This window comes from Cygnus atratus, chromosome 11, assembly GCF_013377495.2.
Source record: "Cygnus atratus isolate AKBS03 ecotype Queensland, Australia chromosome 11, CAtr_DNAZoo_HiC_assembly, whole genome shotgun sequence".
NCBI classification, from domain to species: Eukaryota; Metazoa; Chordata; class Aves; order Anseriformes; family Anatidae; genus Cygnus; species Cygnus atratus.
In genome coordinates, this window is record NC_066372.1 from 14,149,870 (window position 1) to 14,172,438 (window position 22,569).

General features: G+C 48.1%; 1 protein-coding gene across 5 annotated transcripts in view; it reads left to right on the top strand.

Moving 5' to 3' along the window:
* The window catches only part of NTRK3 (neurotrophic receptor tyrosine kinase 3), a 192,419-nt gene that overhangs the window by 107,101 nt on the left and 62,749 nt on the right, over window positions 1-22,569 (top strand). The window contains exon 13 of one of the 5 annotated variants that reach the window (XM_035554698.1): window positions 18,302-18,420. The exons of the other annotated variants lie outside the window; for them this stretch is intronic. Within the exon in view, the coding sequence (XP_035410591.1) occupies window positions 18,302-18,420 (119 nt within the window). Of the gene's footprint in view, window positions 1-18,301; window positions 18,421-22,569 lie in introns of those variants that run through there. 5 annotated transcript variants of the gene reach the window in all.

The window sequence follows — 22,569 nt, forward strand, 5'->3', positions numbered from 1 at the left end:
ACGAGGCTCGAAGTCCCTCAGCCTGGACCACAACTGCCCAAGGTGTGCATCACCTCGGGGAGGATGTACAAACGTTCTCCTGATGGTCTGTATCGCCTCTGTCCCTTGTTCAAGCACTCGTTACTACCTGCACCCTCCTACTATTTTTGGGGCATCCCTCAGCTCCCACGCACACGTCAGCCTCCCTGCACGCATGGGCAGGTGTGGGTTTTGCTGAATGCCCAGCCTGTTCCCCTGCTGGGCCCAAAGCCATCAAAAATGGTTGCATCTCTAGTTTCTAGAGGGTGTTCAGGCTCTGACAGCACAGGCATGATTTTCACCCGTGCCATGGAATGAATCAAGATGTGTTGCAGCAGGGCGAGAGAAAAGCACTCAGGCGGATGGGGGATAAAGGAGGGTTTCATTCCCTACGTGACGGCTGTGTCCTCGGACATCAATGCTTCTCCATGTCCAGGTGCTCTCATTGACCCCGCAGTGCTCTTAAACCTGATAGAGGTGTCCTTGTCAGAGGAAGGAGAGCTCTGTTCATCAGCCACCGCTCCTCGTGCCTGGGACTGCGTCCCAGAAAGGCGAGAGGGAGAAGCACGGTACGTGACCTGAGATACTGCAATCTCAGGCAGTGCTGGTGCCAGTGGTAACGAAGGAGGTTTCAAGAGTATTCTCCTAATGGCTCGTTGATGGTGTGAATTATGGTGTGGGTTGCTTTAAAATAGCTCGTGTTCGTATGTGCATGTCGGTACGTTTGTGGTACTGATTTCTTTTGGCCATCAGTTAAATGTTTATCTCGCTTTTAATGGGTTTATTGTGGCTTCTAATGCTTGGCTGCTGGGAAAGTTATCTGGAGGCTGGGGCACCTCTGTGCTCGTGGGGCCAGAGGGAAGGGTCTGTGGTTTGCTGTGGTCCTGGCAATGGGGTACTCCTAAGGGCACTGGAAGCTCCCAGAATTTGCAGGATCTCGTTGTGACTTGTTAATCTAACCAGAGTGGTTTTCAGGTTTATAATCTAGCTCAGAGGTGCATGGGGAAATCATCGTGGTCAGACAGGAGATGTCTTCTGGTTAGAAGATTGAAAGCTCTCATTCTCTGTTCATTGTCCAGTTAAATTACAAGTCCTGATTAAAGATAGCTGCTAATGTTTAGGAATTGGGGGAGGCGGAGGCTTGCACAACAGCACACACAGCACTGAAGTTACTAGACAAGAAGTACAGCCCAGGATCCAACAGGGGAGTTGTGTAATCATCGGGAGGGGTTGAAAAATAACAAACTTGAGTGCTGATTTTGGGCTAAACAGATCAAAATACTTTGTTCAATTCTGAAAACCGCCGGAAGACCCGCAAAATAAGATCTTCTCCATTTAAGAAAAATGTAGAAATAGTCATTCTTGGTTGCAGAGTGTTTCAGGGGGAGTGGGATGGCTGCCAGCGGGGCCGGTGGCATGGGGGATGCTGATGCTGCATCGAGGTAGCGGTGGCACGACTGGGCGCTCTTCTCACTTGCACCTGGGCACTTCTGCTGCTGTGCTCCTGAAGGCCTGACCTGGAGCATCCATGGTGCGCCGTGGTTTAGCATAAAGCACTAGCCTTGTTGAACTCGGCATGGTTTACCGATGCGAGCCGACCACGCTGAGAACTCAGCAAACCCATTGCCACGTGGAGCTGACGCAAGATTTGTGTGCGAGTGTCTTGAGGTGGAAAGTACATTGAATTCACAGCGTGTAAGGATTGCTCCCGATGCCCTGGCTTGTCTCCCATTAAGGCAGGGTTTATTGCATAATCCATTTTCACATTCCTGCACGCTTGTTCCTAACCAGGCTGCGAGTTACCTAATGCTGAACCCTGTTCGAAACTGCTCTTCACGCCCTCTCTCCCTGCCCCTACCTGAACAGATCTGTTTAAGAGACAGAAATAGAGACTCAATGAGAGCATGAAAATGCCTGTATGTACCACATCACCGCTCGGACTGTCCTGCTGTCCGCAGCTAAGCATAGTCCGTACTGGGTGCAGTACCCCAGCCAGCGATGCTCTGCAGCTGGGCGTAGGCTTTTCCTGGTGTTAGCTCCAAGTCTGGGTTTGTGCTGAAGGTGCAGCAGTTCTCCAGAGCAGTCATGCGTCTGCAGAAATGTCACACCTTCCTTTCAGCCCTACTAACCTATTTTTCTCAATGATTTGGAGCACTGAGCCTAACGGCTAACACGCCTACCTATTTATATATATATTCTATATGATATATGTTATATAATATATACACTTGATCTTCTAAAAATATACCACTTCGTAGCATTTTGGTACCTGCTCTTATATCGCTAATAGATTTAAAAAACTTTAACCTTCCGTGTCCTGCCACTATATCTCCTTTTCCCCCTTTGCCAAAGAAAAGGGATTTATTTTACTCGTTTCCCTAAAAGCATCTCTTAAATTCAGGATGAGCAGTCTCTCTGACTCTTGTAAGTGTGGCTGGGAGAGAAGGCAGCTATGTCTCCTAAGTTTATATGGCAAATTTGCAATTAGAAGAAAACAGTGGAACAAAATGACTTCAGCCCTGGTCTCCCTTCCCCCAGCCTTCCACCTCCCTTTTGTAGGATTAAGCTGAGCTAATCCTCAGATGAGCAAGATCTTTGGGAACGCAAAGAAGCAAAGAAAAACCAAGGGAGAAGAAAGAAAAATCCTTCACACTCACCACTAATAAGGAAATTACCGGCGTCCTACATTATGAATTGGATGAATTTTTAATGGTTAGAAATGCAGCTGATTTATAATGCATCCATCCTGGACTGCGGGGCCTGTCGCCAGCTAATAAATAAATGACAGGGCCTTTGTATTAAAAGTATCAGTCATTTTACATCTCTGCACTGTAATTGATGTGGAACGCTGAGCGGGGGGAAACGATGGCCACCATGTGGGTGCCAAAGCAAAGGACCTCGTGCCTCAAAACATACCTGAGGTCTCGATGCAGCAGAAGGCTGCAGCCCGCTCTCCGAGCCTTCCCTTGGACCGGCCACAGCTTCTGCTCCACCCCATTGCTCGCAATCCAAAGCCAAAAAGACATAAAGAGCTTGGCAGAGGGCTCCACAATTTTGAAATTGTCATTTTAAGCCTAATTCCGGGCTGTGTTTAGTGTGCCATTCTCTAGAACAAATTTGCCCCCGGACAGCATGAGATGCTCCATCTGAGGCGACTCCCCGAGGCTCCCTTCCTACGTTGGAGGGAGATGGGATGCTCGGTGCCCTGTGTTCAACCCTTTGTTCGGGATGAGGGCGATGGCACCGTCTGCTCTCTCGGTGCTACTAGCTATCCACGCAGCCAGGGTGGGACTAGCTCAGAGGCAGAGATCAGCGTGAGACCATGCGAATCCCACCACAGACATTCACAGTCGGGGCTGTGTTAAAAATAAATCCTGGGCAAATTCCAGAGGTGGGATGGGACCGTCCTGTTCTCGCGCCAGATCCCAGCAGAGCCCAGATGTCAGGGGAACCTCACTGAGAGCAGAGCAGGGAGCTGAGCATTTGGGAGGTGGGGTGTATTTGAGAGGTGGGGTGTATTTTCCCCTATTCTTAAAGGAGAGAAGGGACCTGGCATCCTGCACTTATACTGCTTCCTGAAAAGACGCGTTTCTCCTTCCAGCCCAACAAGGGGCTGCCAAGAATCTTCATCTCCATTTTATGGATGAGGGAAGGCAGCTAGAAAGACATTGATTTGCTCAAGGTCACGCTGGGTTGCTGACAGCCAGCAGCCAGGCCCACGTTCAGCCTGCTGGACCACGGCGTGTGTTTGAGATGCCACCCGAGGTCCTTTCCCAGCCAGGCTGGTGCCAAGTGCAGGCAGGAGTTTAGATGGACGAAATAGTTCTTGGGGCTGTACATAGCAAGTCAACAAAACGTGGATTCTGAACTTTTCCTTCTCCTTTCCAGGTAGATAATCTCTTTCCACTTTCATGGGGGGCACGCTACAGCCTAACACGTTTCTGCTTTCTCTGCCAACTAATTCTGAAAAGATCTTCCCTTGGAGACCTCCTAGGAGCTGTGCTGACCTCATTCCACCTAGGCATTGCCTCCTGGCCTGCTTGGTTAGAGTTTTGCTGGGCTGGGAAGAAAAACAGTTATTTTTTGCCTTGGCTTTAGTTTCTGGCTGATGAAGCTGAGCGGGGAGCCTGGGATACAAGCCTTGCTGCCCGAGGACAGCATCGCTCTCCAGCATACAGACTTTCATCTTGACCTGGAGGAAGGAAGTGCTTATTGGCTTATTTATTACATTTCCCCATAGTAGTGTAAATATTATATCTGTGAGAGATATGGATCTTATGAATAATATGGAGATTTGGACTAAGTAATTGCTATGCTTTTTAATACTAAAGATCCTCGGCATCAAGTAGTATTAATGATCTGTCTTGACATGGTCTCTGCAGAGGACAATTGCAAACCCCAGTTCCGTGAGAATTTGAGAAACTTGGGGAGAAATCCTAATGTGTTCATCCCCTCTGTTTCCTTTGGGACACTCCGGAAAGAGTATCCTGTCTGTCGGTTTATGTTTTTTTCCCAACTCTCCCTAGACCCTCCAAGGATGGGAAGGCTGAGTGAGTTCTGGGAAAACAAATCCCTTTCGTAGGCAGGCTGGGTTGGGCTGTCAGAGGAGACAACTTCGGGAAGAAATGTAATACAAGGATCCTAGCAGCTCCTTGTGGTCACTGGATATTTCTGGAGGAGTAAAACGATTAGTTACAATGATATGGCCGAATTCGGGTGGACATAATGATATTCTCTGTCTCTGTCCATGAAAGCCTGGTCTCTCTTCTGTAGCTTTAATCCGAAGCTCTTCTTTCCACCTGCTCTCTGAAACCCTTGTGCAGCCCTGCTGCTGTGTGCTATTAAACAGGTGGCTGCGTTATTACGAGAAACCCTTTCTGAAGTCCACTCGTTAATGCTGTGGAACCTTTTGGGATTAATTTAAGACATTAATAAGTATTAACACCTAATACTTCTTAGCAGCTACATCACTGCTGGGGGCACAATAGCATGACAGCAGTTGCGGGCTGTGCTGTGGCTCATTTTGAGCATCACATCACCGTTTGCAGGGACAAGTAGCCTGGCTGGCTGCTCCCTCCTGCTCCTGAGCTGCTGTTCCCTGTGGATGTGCTGGGTGCTGGTGCTACGGCTGCAGAGCTGGAAGGCCTCTTTGAATTAATGGAGCTGTCTGAGAAGGTTATGGATGCCTTTTCAATTTCTTTTCGCCCACCCCCCAAACATAGCATTTCAAGCCTTGAATCAGGTTGTTAAGCTTTTTCGTTCCTCTCTTTCGAGCCAAATTTCTCTCTAAAGTCATATTGTTTCCTTCTTACACCATCACCCTTTTAACAACAAGGAGGGCAGGGGAGACCTGAGGTCTCTCTACCTGCCCAGTGGCCCATGTTCTCACACGGTCAGTCCTGGGGAATAAGCGTAGCGAAGTCTTGCTGACCTCTGTGGGCTGTGTTGAGCAGGTAGTGCGGGCTCAGGTGTTGCTCTGCTGAAGGAATGGTAGCTCATTAACACTCTGTGCCCTGCAGGTAACTTTTATTGATCAACAGCTTCTTAATCAAAAACTCTATCACAGTTTACTTCGATCACTCTTTTCCATCTCGTCATCTCTGGAGAATCAGGCTGGCTGAAGTTAATGTACTCCTTACGCGGTGGGGAAACCGCTGCCGCAAACTGGTATGTAAATCTCGGGTTTTAGGAAGCTTTGTGTCCTCCCTCCCGTGCTTAGCAGGATGACTGTAATGAGTGCGTATTCCTCCACTCGACAGGGAGGAGCAGGCGCTGGGAGAGTTGTGCTGAGCTGGGTTTGGACCTGCCTGGATGGCAGTGCTTACCTCCCAGCTCGTGTGGAGCCCAGGCCCCACACCTACATCTTCTCAGTCCTAGAGTAGCAGTGAATGCCACTGCTGTCACGCCCACTTATCCCACCCTGTTGAAGCAGCTTTATGGATCGGCCTCTGTTGGTGATAGTTTGGGTAATAAGGGCTTACCTACGAGAGACTGAGAGCTCAGGACAGCACATTTTGAGAGACGTGAGCTGGGCATGAGAGGCAGGAGGAGAGCTGGGTGCCAAGCCACGATGGCAAAGTCTGTGTAGCTGGACCATGCCTTCAGTTTTTATTTTCTGATGATCTGTGTGCAATTTATATATAGATGCAGAAGTGGTGACCTAAAGCAAATGTAGGACGCTAAATCCCCTATCGAAACAGGTCTCAGCACTCCTGAAATCAGCACCTTGGGTATGTTGCCGCCGGCTGTTTTGCTGACAGAGTGGGGGCCGTGGCTGGAAAGCTGCTCTGGGAATAGGGGCTTTGCTCTTTTGGAAACAGTCAGCTCTGCGGGGAGGGGAAGCAAGGGAGCTGTGCAGGAGGTGGCAAAACTCTTTGCCAGCACTTGCTGTGCTTCTAATGGCAAGCTCTGAGAAGTGGCAACCCAGCCTGAGCAGGGTGCGCAGGGAGGTTCGGTGAGGGAAGCCTTGAGACAGGCGTGCTGCTTGTTCCTGCCCCTCCAAACTTATGTTCTGGTTTCGCTTGATGTCCTGATATGATTCATTTTCCTTTTGTCTTTTAATATTTGCTGCATAAAAACATTCTCCTTGATCCTGTGCGCTATCACAGCTACGTATTCTGTGCTGGTTATGGTGTTACAGTGACCTAATTTGATTGTGGAGGGTCGTGTCCTGTATAATGTTGTCTCGTTTTCTCAGTAGTCAATACAAACTCAATCTTGTTTCCTTTGAAAAGAAAGGAAATGGGGGGCAGGAGCTGAGCATCCCCGGCCAAGCCTATACCTGCAGCCCTTCCCTTGTTGCCTGGCTGTGAGACGGTGACAGCACGTGTAGTTCAGCCTGAATGGGACCTGCAGGCGCTTTTTTTTTTTTTTTTTTTCCCTGCCAGTACTGAAGGGGAGAAAGGATGGAAGCTACAGCAGAGAAAGGCCCCCATTTATAGATGCTGGCACCTCTGATATGCCTCAAGGAGTCATTATCCCAGCAGGCTGGACTCTCTCTTGATGGAGCTTATCTCCGGAGGGGAGGGTTAGCTGTGTCTCCCCGTGGGACCCGGGTGAGTGTTTAGCTTTCTCATTTTGCCTCCAATTAGATGCTTGGTCCTTTGTACCTCCGTGTTCCACCTGCACGTGCCGCGCCTGCCTCCAAGACCTTTCGCCCCCGTAGCTCAGAGGGGAAAAGGAGGGTCTGCTGTCAGTTTGTGTGCTTCATTTGCATGCGAAAGAAGTGTGTCATTTCTGAGGAGGTGGCAGCAGCCCTGCTGGGCTCCTCCAGGGCGGCTGTGACAGCTCCATCAGGGCTGCGGCTGGGCGAGCAGTGGCAGGGCTTGCTCAGGAACTGGCAGCGTCGCGGCGTTTTTGCAGGGCACGTTCAGAAGAAGGTGGTTTTGCAGCAGCTCATAAAGGAAGTGTCAGTCCAGTGTTTGATCTGTAGGGAAAAAAAAAAAAAAAACACAACAAAAACACACCTGCTTTTGCAAAATTAAAATTGCAGCAAGTACTTAGCTCTCGGCTCGTGGACCATCTCTGCCAGCTGGGAGTGCTGGGGTGGCAAATTTCTCACTGGTCACTTCGTTGCTCTTTTTTTCGTGGGTTCTGGACTTTCTTCCTTAGTTCTCGGGATAGTCTTCATTCTCATCCCTACCTCCTCCTGTCCAGCTGGGCAATTACCGGGCTTTCAATTAAAAATAGATTCGTTGCGGTGACAGAGCAGGAGTCAGAGAGGCTTTGGCTGGCAAAACAGGCCGTTACTTTGCAGCTTCAGGTACAAGTAGAGTTGAATACTTGAGTCAACAGTTCTGTGCTCCTGGTGTGCCACCAAGCAGGCTCCCTTGGCTTGGGCCAAGGATTTAGTGGTGGTGGGAGGAGGCAGAGAAGCAGAAGCATGGCAGTGACCTGTTTGGCTGGGGAAGGACCGTGAGACCTGTACCGTGAGCTCGAGGGCAGGGAGATGGGAGCAGGCTGGGCACTGGCCGCTCACATCCTCCTCCTTGGCAGGATACCAGCTTTCCATGGACCAAGCATCTGGCAAAAGCGAATCAATGCCCCTGATTGGTTTGCAGTTCTGAAATATTTAATCAACGAATCAAACACGAAGTCTCTTTAAGAAGAGACCGGCACGCGGCAGCTGGCTGAGCGTTGCAATCAATGTATCTGCTGCGGAATGCTTCCTGGAGAAATATTACATCCTCTCTCATTTACTTGATGATCTTTAGGGTGAATCAATCAAAAGATGCTGCACACAAATAGTTCAGCCTGCGATTCTGTGGGTGTCCATTAGAGAGGCATTTGCTCCGTGTTAATGGATCCGTTGATTAACAAACAAACCATTGCTTTTTAAATAGTAAGCTGTTACCTGATGGCAATTGTTAGCATGGGTGTTCTGCTGCCCCACCTCTCCTACACATAACTTAGACTCTGTGCCAACAGCGGGAACTGCTGCAACAAAACCCAGGTCTGCACAACCAGGGAAAAAAGTATTCATATCTCCCAGGAGCAGGTATCAGAGGTGGACCTTCCCAGGGGGTTGGAAAGGACTGAGGCCTGCCTTGGACTCAGCATGGGAATTCATCGCTGTGTCGTGTTCCCTGCACACACCTGCCTTGGCGTGTGCTGACCTATTGGGCTCCAACACAGTCTGAAGGTCTCACCCTGACCTCCCGAAAAGGTCTCACCCAGCAGATCCTGAGGGATCAGGCTTGGGTTTTCACCAGGCTGAGGCCATGAAAGATTTTGTTTCTGTAAAGCCTCCAGCCTGTTGGAGCAATTGTACGTTCGTTTCTTTTCCTTATGATGTGGACATTTTCTGAGTCTCCACTTTCTCTGGGTGAAAAATTTCCCATGTTGTAGCATTAGTTCTTGCTTTTCGGGTGTTAGCGTGCCATGAAAACTCAGCATGAGGACTGTCAGTTTAAGTATTGGAAGATCAGGATGATCTCCACTGCTTAGAAGATGCCTTTATCCCTTGGAAAGCCATGGCTGTTGCAGAGAAGCGATCATGCTGCAGGGCTGACCGGCACAAAAGGACACGGGTGGTCACCGTGGCTTGTGCTTAGCCTTGTGCTGGTATTTGCCAGCAGCTGCTCGTCTTCTGCAAAGTGTGTTTGAAACCTCGCTGCTCAGCCAGGGACTGCAGGGGCATCTGCTCCCCCAGCCCGGTGGTGCAGAGAAGATGCTGCTGTTCAACCTGGCAGGCCATGCGTTGCTTCAGCCCTTCGGTGCAGAGGGGACCAGTCCCCTGTGGAGCTTGTTTAGCTCGGTCCCTTTATTGCTACGAGCCAACTCACCCAGAGCCGTCCTTCCCACAGCTGGTGGGAGTCAAGGCGAGGAGGCAGTCAGTGGATTAGGGCAGCAGAGTGAAAACCATTTGGCGTTTCTATCCCGATTCTTCTGGGTGCCTTTAATTAGCATGATCGCTCAGCACACGATTTTGCCGTGTTCTTTAGCTCCCCTGGTTAGAATAATTATTCCCCCAGCTCCTTTTGTTCCGATTCCTGATCGCTTACAAAGTCTCCCGTTAAAAGCCATTAAACCCGTAATGTAAAGCGAGAGTAAATGCTCGGCAGGGCTGTGCTCTCAGCCCCACACGTGCGTGCTCACGGCTCCTGTGCACCGCTCCGCGTCCCCCTGCTCCCTGCCACGTGCTCCACGTACGCGCTGCCCACGGGCCAGCCCACGTGTCCTGCACACAGCAGCTCCCACTTCCTTCTGGCACTTTCTGGCAGCTCTTGCTTCGAGGAGGACGTGCCCTGCTGGGGTGATAGGCAGGACTTCTGCCCGCTGCGTGACGGATGGTGGAGAAGAAGAAAGAATGTGTTTTTTTAAGTAGAGCTGTTTCCCTTTTCCCCAAGCGTGCAGTCCTCTGGTGGAAGGAAAATGAGGTTTGGGCAGTTAAATTCCCAGAGTTTGCTGTGTTGCAGTGCCTCCCTGTCTGCAGGTCTGAGAGCTCAGCCCCTTCTCCGTCCCTTGTCTGTGCTGAGATGTGATCAGCACGTGCCGTGATACAAGTGGGACAGACACAAAGGCTCACACGGAGTTATAAGGTGTGAAATGAGATTGGGCTGCAGTGCTCTAAATACCTTGTACGTTTAGGTGACTCGATGAGAGAGACTTAGTTTCAGACCCAAAATGAAACTGGGTCAAAGACTGGTCTGGCGGTCGTGTAGTTTATTAAGCTTGGATCTGACTGACAGGGCAAAAAATTCACTGCTAGGCTGCTTGCTGGAAAAATCTTACAAGAAAGCAAGCCTGGTCTTTCTCCCTCTGAATGGAAACGCCTCATTTACAGACGCTGCGTATTTGAGGTTTGGCCTTCGTTTGCTGCCCTGCAGTGATGTGCAGGACCTTCCTGCTCTGCACAGCTCCTTGTCTGCTGCAGGGAGGAGTGAGGGTCTCCTGGCATGGCAGACACCAGAAGTTAACCTGGGTCGGCAGTTTGGGGGCTCCCCACCCACCTCATCTCTCATTGCTGGCAGCAGTGAAAAGGGTCTTTCTGGGTTTTCAGACCTTCTCTTGCAAATATTTGCTGAGTTGCACGTGTTTTGTGGGAGCGGTGCCTTTTCTCCCCTTCTGCAGAATGAAGTCCACCAGATATCAGCCACTTGCCTAGTTGGTGCTACCAACACTGTTCCCTAGGAGCAGCATGATCCTAGCACCAGCTTTGTTCCTCTGCTTGCTGTCCTCTTCATCTGGTGAAAGCTCAGTCCTAGGAGTGCCCTGGGATGCATGTTTGAGAGCTTCCATTGTGTTGGCAGGTACCAAAACCTGGTCTTGAAGGAAATTATGGAGTGAGGATCTCCCCTCTTAAAAGCTTAATAACACCCTTCTAAGGTATTTTGGTGCAACTTGTTTTAAGAACCATCTAGTGGGGCGATTATGAAGGAAAGAAGAGTTGTGGTGGTAGCATTCATTTCCAAAACAATCAGTGGAGTAGGAGTGCTGGAGAAACACAGACGAAGGACAACAATACCAGACAACCCTGAATCCAAACAGCTGAAAAAATCAACAAAACCTCATTCCTCGAGGCTCCCTGCTGCTCTCACAGTGCTTTTTTGCCCTCAGCTCATCCTCTTCCCATTTACAACTCCTCTGTAGCGCTCTGTGCCTCCTTGCCTGCTGAGATCTCTAGCGCTCCTCAGTTTCCAGCCTCGATTTGCAAACTCTATTAAATCTTCTTTCCCGAAGGAAGCTTCTCCTGACACGTCAGGCTCTTGGGCTTGTACTGCTCCTGGGCTTCCTGGAAGGCAGCTCTGGCCTTTCCAGATGAAGTCAGGTATTGCTGGAACAGATGGCAGACTAAAGAGACCTGAGCGAGCGAGAATTTATTCTGGCCCTTGATCAGCTCCTCTGCCAGCCTCATCTTCACTGAGGAGCAGGAGAGCATCGTCGGAGCCGTCTGGTCCCAGCTGCAGCCTGCAGAGCTCTGGGCTTTCCTACCCACCGTATGCATCTCCTTTGGTGTCTGCGCTCACGTCCTGACCATCTGGCTTTACTGAGCTCTCCTGCCCCCTTCCAGGCACCAGGTCTCAAGGACAGGATGGGACCCGGGAGCTGGGGCTCTTCCCTGTGTATTGCTCGCGCCCTGGCATCGATTCCTCTGGGGACCTCGGACAAACTCCGTTCCCATCCCGTGCCACAGTTTTGCCATCTGCGTAATGAATACAACAGCTCCTGTCTCCCAAGGGAACGAGCGAGGCGTAACAAATTAATGTTTATGAAGCGCTCCCCGGCTGAAAAGAAGTTTGTAACGAGGCTGTTGCTGTTCTAACTTAGGGGCTTCCTTTGCGGGTTGGCTCTTTGATGTGGCGATCTGCGGTACCGGTGGATCGGCTGTACAGTAATTGGAATTAATCAGCAATTACGGAGCACGAGCCCGACCAGGTTCTTTCTCGGCGGATGTTCGTTGCTGAGCAGAGTAGTCGGTGGTTTCAATAGCTCCGTGTAAAACGCTCAGGGTAACTCCTGCTATCTAAAGCGGCTGGGGAACAGAGGGACGCGAATACCTGTCAGGCAAAGTGGAAATGAGAAGCTCTTGCGAAACGGCGCGCAGCTCTTAAATCGGCAGCACTCCGAGGGCCAAAAAAAAAAACAGTATTTGAAAACCAAAGTGATATGAAAATAAGGTATTACTTGTTGGGATGGGATCTTTGATGCTGAGTCCTGTGGGCTTTGTGGAGTTCAGAGGCGGAGGAAGTGCATGACTGTGAGAAATGGGGATTTACGGAGGCAGGGAGACACTGTTGATGCTCGAGTCGGTGAGAGCTATAGAGGGGAAGGCTCTGTGACGTCCTGGTGCAGGCACACAGAGGGACAGGGGCAGAATAGCCTGATAGCACCAGTTTATAAGCTACCACCAAGCTCTCAGGCATTTGGAAGCTTTCCTGCAGCTTGTTCTCATGGCTGGCGTGGAAACCTCAAGAGTTTTGCCATGCACCTTTGCACGGCTGTGGGAGTCAGGAGGGACAGAATAAGGCATCCTCTCTGCTCGGATACCTTCACTGACCCTGTACAATTTAACTGAGGTGAGGCTAACCTCTGCATGTTATGGTGGAACTTGCTGAGTGCCCAGCCCGTCCCCCTTCCCTGGTCCTCCTACAAATAATTCCACATACTCTGGCTTCAATCTAATGAAAACAAAACCGAGGAGGCCCGACTGATCTGGCTGCTTTCCATCATGCAGTGGGCCTCCGAGTGGCTTTAAATAGCTGCACCTCTGTGCAGTCTGGAGGAAAGCATTGGCTGTGCCTCTGGACAGGGAGGATAGCTTCAACTCAAATCACAGGGCATCTCAGATGCTGCAGCAGGCCTAAAAATAGCCTTTTTATTTTGTCCTTGGTCTTAAATAGACTTTTTTGTATTTTTCTTCCTTTTTTATCTTATTTTATATTTTTAAATTTTATACCCTGGTAAGCACTTTCCCACTTTGGGGCTTTTCCTAAGGGGAATTGTGGGGGAATCTTGGAGCTCTGCCTCCCGAGCTATCAGGCTACATCGTTTAGTATCTTGGAACTCCTCCATCCATGAAGGAGTTCCAGAGAAAACAAACTTGTGATCCCAGCTAATATAGAAATGGCTCACATTAACGGCAGCAACAGCAGAAATGCTACGGATGCTGGAATTCCTCCGACCAAGGGTTTAATGAGTCTTACACAGTCTTACAGAGTTTACTGCATGGAAAGCCATGAGCACTGCCCTTTTCTCAAGGAACGTTGTTCAGCTGTTGGGTGTCTGCAGTATTGTCCTATCCCTTCCTTAGCTTTAGTTAAGCATAAGAGAAACTTGTGTGGAAATGGGATCTTCTGGATCCAGTTGCTTCTGCTGTTTCTCTTGCTCTTAGCCCATCTCTTCCCTTTCCTGTTCTCAAAAACATATACGGTGCCTCAATCCTCTGCTCATGATTTTGGGTTGTGGAGAAGATGAAGATGCCACAAACCATAGCTAGAGCTCCACCTAGCACATCCCCGAGAGGTCTCCAGTGGTGTGAGATCTCACTGACTAAAGTGGGAGACTCTAATGAGTGAGGTTAAGCCATGGAAAACGAACAACAATGCAAGGTGAGCTGGTGTGGAGGCGGATAAGGACCCTGTTTCTGTGAAAATGAACAGCCATAAGCACATCTATAGCTCAGAGAACCTCTCTGTGAACCTTAAAAGTGTTGTTGTCTACTCGAAGATCTGCTTGAGGTCTGTGTATTGGCGTGAAATTCATCTGCGGGCTAAAATGTCTTGCAGTTCTCCACTGTGGTCAACAGTGATGAGCTGGTGTAAGTGAGAGGAGGGCCAGGCTGTTTGATTTGAGATGACGTGCTTGTCTGCAGCTGAGAGCACTGTGGAGAACCTCGTGGTGTGCCTCTGCTGGGCTGCTGTGACCTGCCTTGTTGTGGCAAGCGAAGCCTCAGGCTGGGCTACTTCTCACCCTGTTACGTGCTGGGGGAGAGAAAGAAAGAGGATTTTGTATCAGAGCCCTGCAGATGAACCCAACCGTGGCAGGAAACCTGGATTGCTGTGTTGTGTTCCTCTTAGGTATAGATATATCGATCCTGGCTTTGACTAGATGGATGGTTGTTTCATTCGCTCTGGATGAGGTCCAGGCTTGATGGTTTTCATGCCCCCTTTGATGCTATTCATACTTCATACCTGTGCATAGACAAAAATAATGTACACTGGTGTTGGAGTCTCCTATTGCTTTTCCTTGATATCTCCTTCATATCTCAAATTCTGCTGTAACATAGAAGAGACATCAAAGCTCTGTCACTCTGTCTGGATAGCAGTGTTGTGTTTGGCCAGCTTGTTGCCCCTAATTTGCTATTTTTAATTAATCCATTCTTGCCAGGCATTGTATGACATCCCGTTACTTTTCTCACCCATTCCCACAGCAATTTATGCTGCTTTTCTTCTAAGAGCAGTTTCCACCCATGGGTTTCAAAACGGGGCTGTCCCACTCCTGCCGCCGTGGTGCATGGGGCTGCCGTGAGTTGTGCATCGTTTCTGCGTCATTCGCTTGCCTTCTGCACGCCCCATTCCCTGATGCTCTTCTCACGTGGCCTGGAGCAATCTCAGGCAAATGTTTGAACAGTTGCAGTTTTACTGGAAAGCAAACAGTGATGGCGAGGTGAAATTTTCTCTTTTGTCTCCTTAGTCTTGCTGTAAGTCAGTGCAGGCAGGGCGTTCCTTGCAAGGTGCTGTCCGTAGGCTGGATTGGGTATGTGCATGGGGAGGAGTGGCTGAGGCTCACCAGTCAGGGTGTTGGGAAACTCAAGACGGCTCTGGAGGACTAAGTGGATGGCCAGGGTTGAAGACAAAAACTGATTGCATGGTTTGGTTGCCTTCAATCTTCTTGTCCTTTCATTGCCACATCCCCCAGCCTGCTTAGAGAAATGCCCCATGTGCCCTTTCCATCTCAAGCTGTTAGAGCTGCACAGCAAATCTGAGCTCATTCCTCCTCCCCTGTTCTCCAACGCTCTCCATACATTTATTCCACTCCCATACCATGACTATTAGGAAAGACAGACAGCATTAAGTTTTAATATAAAATGTCGTCTCCCTAGAACAGGGACAGGCACAAAGTTTAATCTGTCAGACCCTTCCCAATTTTGTAGGTGTTTGGAGTACTTTTGCTTTGAATCTACAGTGGTTTTCTATTTTTTTATTTTTGTCAGTTCTTTTTTTTCTTTGGTTGTTTTGTTTGGTGATTTTTTTATTATTTTTTATTTTTTTTAACCTCCTCACTATTTTCAGGCTTATATATGGGAGCTTCCCTCCAAATCTGCAACCAATATCAAAGACAGTATTTTTTTTTCTCCCAGTTTTCAACTGGCACTGACAAATGTGAAACTTCACAAAAAGAATTATTTTTAAGATTTCCCCAACCTTCCAAAAAGGTGAATGCTTTTTTTGTTGTTGTTGTTATTTTGGGGGGAGGGGGAAAAGGGGCAAAACAAACAAACAAACAAGCCCATTCTTTAAGAAATTTCCAAGCTACTTTTTTATGACCTAAAAACTGTGATAGTGGAAAGATTGCATTTGTCATTGCAGAATCCAAACTCTGAACCTGTTGAGATTCACCCATTCTAACCCCGGACATCTCAGCGAACATCATCCATCTCACATCTGATAGTGAAACGTAGCAAGAGCCTTGTTGGTTTCTGCTCCATACAAGAGAATGGGGGTGAAGGTAGCAGTACAGTATGGGAGATAGCAGTGAGGAAAGAGGAATGGTCAGTCAGCCAAGAAGCATGTTTTTTTTTCAGATACTTTGGGAACTTTAATAAATCAGGAAAGAATGCCAAAGCGAATGATGCTTCATTGTTTTCCCAAGTCATCAGTATGTGCATTCAGCCCCCTAGCTTCAGAAATAGAGGCTATCCTCCTGCCACGTCCCTCATTGTCCCTCGCTAGCGACTGCACGTCGGTTATGGGATAACCCCTACCCCAGTCCCACCCCACAAACCCCCTGCCGTCAACAGAGGTCCCCGCAGCTGGGATTCCGAGCTTAGTGTTGACAACCAAGAGCAAAGCCCTTGGCATTCCCAGCCTTAAGTCTTGCTGATCTTTCACATGTCCCTTTGCCGAGGCTGTGTGTCCCCAGTGGGTTTTTAGGTCTGTTGCACGTGGTACAGCAGAAGTGGAATTGCCTTAATTTAGCAGAGCTAAGAAATGCAAAGAAAATAAAGCAGACGGGAGTGCTCCTCTGAGATACTTGATATTGTTGAGTATAGACTTTCCCAGCTATCCTTTGGTGACCATAAAGTATATTTATATTATGAAAAACAAAACAGGATAAATAGTGACGTTCAGGGATGCCATGTTTATTTGTCTCCCAGTGGCTCTGATAAGAAATGGACTAGTTTACATACACTTTTCAAAGCATCAGCACTTTAAACTCTGCTTTGGCTCTGAGAGTTGAGCTAGGCTCTTTCTCACTTCTAGTGATATTTCAGTACTTGGAATTTGCCTATGAATCTTGTTCATGACACACGAACTGAAGCTGAGCCTGTTTTACTCTCCCCTGTGGATTAGTCCATCAGGGCCACTGAGAATAACAAATAGTTTTCCCCAAACAAGTTTGAGCAGTTCTAAACCAAACAAACAGCTTTTGTCTGCATCCTCAGGTTCATCAAAAGAGGCATGTGTCTGATGAGCTGATGGAACAAGATAGTACAGAAAAGAAAGAGAAATAGAAGGGTAATAGAAGAAATAAGAAAAAAAAATCTGTCTGGTTCAGATTAATTTTCCATTCCTAGCCTAGTGGAAGGCACTTTTCCTATTGAGATCAATTCACAAGGACCTCCAGGCTGCTTCATGCTGCCCTAATGATGCCAGACTGGGGCTGACTTACCTGATGTGTCGAGGATCCTGAGACCATATGAGGAACAGGAACTTTTCCGTTTTTTAGAGCAGTCACACAGCTAAGGAATCCCATTAATTTTCTTGGAAAAACCCTTTGGGTCCATAAGAATTTGGGACAGATTAGAGCAATCCCATGGCTCCTGCCATGTGTGCCTTGGGCCTGGCATCTCAATGGCTTTGCACTGAGGATTTTGAAAACTGGTGTAAAAACCTGTTATGTTATACATACCTGCTCTGAGCCAAGAGCAACTTCACTGCAGCTTTAGCAGCTGCCTTCAGTGACATCTGCCTGTTCCTGCCGTGTCTCATCCTGTTCCACTGGGATGGACTCAGTTGTAGAAATACTACTACAAATGGGTGTCTGAGGAAGTAATGTAAAACTGATGAGCTGACACCTGAAGAAAACCACGACTCTTTTCTGCAAGAAACTTGCAGGATTTAGCACAAAAATAGGATGTATTTAGCAATGAAGGATTCCCTCCTGGGGTCCTATCCAGTGTTCCACAGCAGGTTTGCTCCCTCCAGCCCAGAGAACTATTCTCTCACAAGTCCTGAAAGTTTGCATCTAACTTCAGGAAATAATGTTCATCTTCAATAGTAAAGAACATCAAATAATTTCTATATCAGAAACATTAGAAACCCCCAGTAGTGGGTTTCCCTGGCCACAACATCCCAATGCAGGGGCGTTATGAAGAGATGGTTAATACTGTCCTTGAAAACATTATGTTTGCTCACTAAGTTTGCTGTGACTGAAGGAAGGTGGATGCATGTGTTCTCTGCTCCACTTATTTTTCCTTTCCATCTGTCCAATATTTCTGGAAAATCCTAAACCTTCAAATTACTTCTAAAGATGTGGGGTTGTCCAAGAAGAAGTTGCCTCTAGCATGCCAGGTATCAGGGTACATGGGACAGCTGAGGCTAAGGAAGTCTCAGGGGTTGTGAGAGTCAGGTCTCCCCAGCCTTGTAATGTTACTCTTATGCTTCAGAAATGTTAAGCCAGACTAAATAAACTATTAGAGAAGAGTAAGATATAAGAAGGATCCTCCACTTTCCTCACTCCCTGTCTAGAAGGAAGGGTAGACTAGATAGGAACTAGGACTTTTCCACCCTTGGTTAGTGGGAACCTCTACGAGAGAGTTGTTCCCAGTTCTCCATCCAGACTGCTTGCATGCCCCTTATCCTCAGAGCAGTCGTGCCTGCATGCACCAGGTGAAATGATTGCCTGGTCCTGGTGGAAAGAGAGAGCGAGATAGCCCTGCCCAGAGAGGGCATTTTGGCTTTAATTTAACTGCAGCCGTTTGCTGGTTATTCATTTGGTTCTTTTTTAATAATTACATGTGTGTCGATATCTCTCTCTTTTTTTCTAGTTTTGCTCTTTTTTGTTTTTTCGTTTACTTTATTTTGCTTTTTTCTTTTTTCTGTTTTTTTTCCCCCTTTAGGTTTCAGAGAAATTATGTTGAATCCAATAAGCCTCCCTGGACATTCCAAACCTCTTAACCAAGGCATTTATGTTGAGGATGTCAGTGTTTATTTCAGCAAAGGACGTCATGGCTTTTAAAAACTCCTTAAAAGTCCCTGTTCTGATGTCAAGTTTATAGGCTGTGCCCTCAAAATGGTGGGAAGCAGTAAGCGTGGTCTGTATGGATTGAGGTCTCCTCCTAATAGGACTCTACAGCCCTGCCTGTACACACGTTAAAGCCAACTGAAACTGTGGTTTTCTGTCACCAGATAACAGGGCTGTTCTTTCCTCCAATGGTCGCTGTGTTCGTTAAATATTCCTGCAAGGCACAACAGCAGCAATGAGAGCAAATAAAGAAAATTAAACTCAATTGAAAAGAGTCATCCTAATAACACAGTAAATAATTGTACTTTTGCTTTAAAATAAAACACAAAACAAAACCAACCAAGCCAACCAAGCTGACATCTTTAGTCATGTCCTCCTCCCTGCTTGGAGTTTTCCTTGTAAGCTTGTGTCTTCGCAACACCCAGTGAATGCCGCCATCACCTCTTACTGTGGCACCGCGATGGGAGGTCTCCCAGAGCGAGCTGAGGCGGGAGCCTGGAAGAAACTAAAGCAGAACGAAGACTTTTGGTAAGAGCAAAGGCAGCCCCGCTCCCAGTTCTTGCACAGAAAATAATGTTGGAAGGAATAATAACGGAAAGAAAATCTTACTTCTCTGATGGGAAGAGGATGTGGTTATCTTTGAAGTGCACATATTCTAGGAGGCTTTTGTCTGTCTGTCTGTCTGTCTGTGTGTTAGAGCAGCTCGTTGGATCTGACTATATCGTTGTCGTGCTCTGGTCTCTCCCTGCTGCTTGAATGATGAGCTTTATCTGAGGAGGTGCCTGGACTTCCCGCATGGATGGAGAATCCATAGCGCAGGAGGGTCCGTGTCCTTGCCAGGACTAGGGCAGTAAGCAAAGTGGAAAACCGTATCAGGCGCACGCAGGTCCCAGTTGCTGGGCCTTTTCCAGCCCCATTTAGCTCTCCCCTGTATTCCCACTCGAGTAGAGATTGAATGTAACCCAGTCACGTTCCCAGAACGATCAGCTCGAGGCAGACCGACTGAAGGGGAGGAAAAATAAGTATTCTGTTGCTTCTTCTGTGGCATAAACAGGAATATCGATCTTATTCTCTGGCCGGTATTTGTATTCTCTCCCCCTCTCCCTTCCCACTTTTGTCTTACTTCATCCAAAGCCTCTCAGATGGAAAAATAAACCCTTTGATCCTGTCCTCAAGAGAAGTCAGCTGCCCTCGTGGCAACTTGCAGGGTTTTCCTTGGACTCTCTGGATGTCACGTGTATGGGGAAATACAGATTTGCTCACGCATATCGGTGAAAACCTATAAACAAAGAGGATTTTCTCTAGAGAAAAAACAAAATCCCAAAAGCTTCAGGTTTGGCCAGATCCTTTTCGGAGAGGAGTATTGAACCAGGACCTTGCTCACCAGCCACTCAGCTTTTCTTGCCTTCTCAGTGGCCCGAGATGACCTTATCACTCCAGGGATGTCTGCAAATCACCAGCCCTGAGGGGTCGCTGCCACTGGAAGGAGTCCTGGTCCCTGTCCACCAGAATTGGGCAGAAGCCTCAGAATGGGATGTTCTGCTTCTCCCTGCCTTTACACGTGCTCTACGTGAACCGCCCTGGAGATGGCCAGGAGGTTTTTTAATCAGCTTTCTCATAGGGATTTCCCCAGGAATGTTCCATTCTCTTGCTTCTTTTCCTGGTTCACTCACTCAGAAAGGTAAAGTGCAATAGAAGAGTACGGGAGAAATGGTGGCAGATTGCTTTAAGTTAACGGACGTGCTGTAGGGGGGCACCTGCGTTAGGACGAGGAGGCCTGGTTCGGGTTGGATCACTTCAGAAACCACGACCAAACTCCAGCAATGTTTCCTGCCCGCATCGGAGCTGGAAATGCGAGAGGTGCACTGCGAGAGAGGAGCCGCGGCCATTCGTTACTCACACCTCAATTCTGCGGATTCACGGAGTGAGGAGGAGCTTCGCGAAGCGTGCGAATCACTGGGTGCTTGTCTGAACTGAATTCTCCATCTCCTGGGAGTCGCCCACCCGACCTGGGGATGTCTCGTCCGTCTGAACTGTCTCCTCTCCCTAGCACTGTTCAGGGGACTCTGCTCTCAACTGTGTGTATCAGTCGTAGAGACACATCCGTGGGCCTGAACCAGAAGCCTATATCCAAACACCCTAGCAGAGGAAGGGTTGAATTTTGCAGCTCAGGTCCATCTCTGCTTAGAAGAAATCCTCCAGACCGTACAGCATAATTTAAAGCAGTTCTCCCCACTGTGATCGATGTCTCAATTTGTTTAACACCAGTTACAGTCTCTGGTTCCTTACTGCTGAAAACGAAAGCCAGTCATGGCCGTTTCCGATTGGTGGCTTTAAGTAGCAAGTCTAAGGATGTTTTTTTTTCTTTTTTTTTCTTTTTTTTTTTTAATTTTATTTTATTTTTAATTATTGTAAATCATTACCTCATATTCTGTCAATGAGACTCCTCCATCTTTGAGCATTCTTATCTTGCCATAACTATCATCCTGTGCTAATGGGAAATGGGACGGTCCCTTTTCACAGAGACTATAGGGGTGTTCAATGTCTAGTTTCTTAATAAACACTTTATTTTCTAACGAAACAGCTGCATCAGGTCTCTTCTTTGAAGACGTAATAAATAAACATTCACAATGACACGTCCTATAGTCCACTTCTTCACGAGATGTTCCACGTGTGGGGAGCCTGGTTTGTTTGTATCTTCGGGAGGGTGCAGAGGGTGGGATTTACGGTTGTGGTGTGAACATTGCTCAGGTGTGGCTCTTGCTCCTGTATCTCTGCTGCTGACCTCAGTTGACAACCTGTTGGGTTTTGTAGCTCAAAATGGTCAAGGTGGTACTGCTGGGAGATGGTGGTAGGGTTTGTCAAGGCAAGCTTCGGCACTCAGCGGAAGGAGTTTTATTAGGAGCCTTATCTCTCAGGGAACTAAAAGGTTGATGTGGCTGCAGTGCTCATTTCAGAACATGCTGTTGCTGCTTGGCTATGCAAGTTGTCCTCTTGTTTGCGTGTTGGACTGTTGTCCCTTTATTAGGGACAATTATCCTATTAAACTAGCAAGGATGCGTGTGATGTAGAGGCAGTGGGGTGCCAGGTGAGTGGCAGACTTTGGTTTCTCCTTGAGCGTTCACATAAGGATGGTTGGGTGCTCCAGGGGTAGGGAGGAGCTGCTTTGCAATGTGCAAGGCTTGGCTCGAGGATGTGTCTTAGAGGCTGTGTCTCGTGTCTGTATTGTCACTGGGAGAAGTCATTTCTGTGACTTAAAGCTTCTGTGACAACCTGCAGGTGACGGTGAGCATAAGGCTGGGGACTTGTTTGAGTTGATGTTGGTGGATGGTGCTGGAACCATCATGGAAAGTTGGTGAGAAATTTGATGAGCAAGATAAAAACTTGTTCCAGCATCTTTCTGTTGCTGTAACTTCCTGGCATGAATTTCAAGCAAACATCTCAAAATGACACTGAGTGCATTTCTGCTTGTTTTTCCCTTCTGATAAGAATGTCTCTAGAAGTGATTGGGTGTCGTTGTTCACAGGACGGATGATGGCTGAGATCTTTACTTTTTTAGGGATTTCTGCAATGCCTGGGATGAATGTTTGTCTCCTGATGTACAACCTTATACATCTGCTGGCCAGCTGAGATGCATTGGATTTTGTCCTCGTTTCCCTCTCCTTTTTCAGCTATGGGAAGCAAACATGGGTGTTGGAAGCCCTGCCTTATCTTCCCCACCACACCAGGGTCTGTTATCAGGTCTCACAGCCCAGCGACACTGCGAACAAAGGTTGATTAACGAATTACTTAGGCTGCTGGTATTTCAGGACAACTGATTCCTTGGGTATGAGTTCCCCTGATGGTTATGATGCTCAGTTCCCAAGGAGCTAGCGTGACTATGCTCCAGGGCTGTGGTATGTGTTGTGGAGGGGTTGGGCACTTGTTTCACCTTGCGCTTGCTTCTTGGTCATCTCTGTTGCCTGATGTACGAAGGCTCCATGCTCTTCAAGAGAGCCAGACCATGAGTTAATATTGCTGTTCTGCTCTCCCTTCCCACACTGGCTTCAAATGGCTCCTGAGTTATTTGCGGAGCTTATTACTGAAGGAGTTTGGGTACTGGTTTGGTAGGGCGCAGGCAGTGGTACATATCAGCTCCTCCCG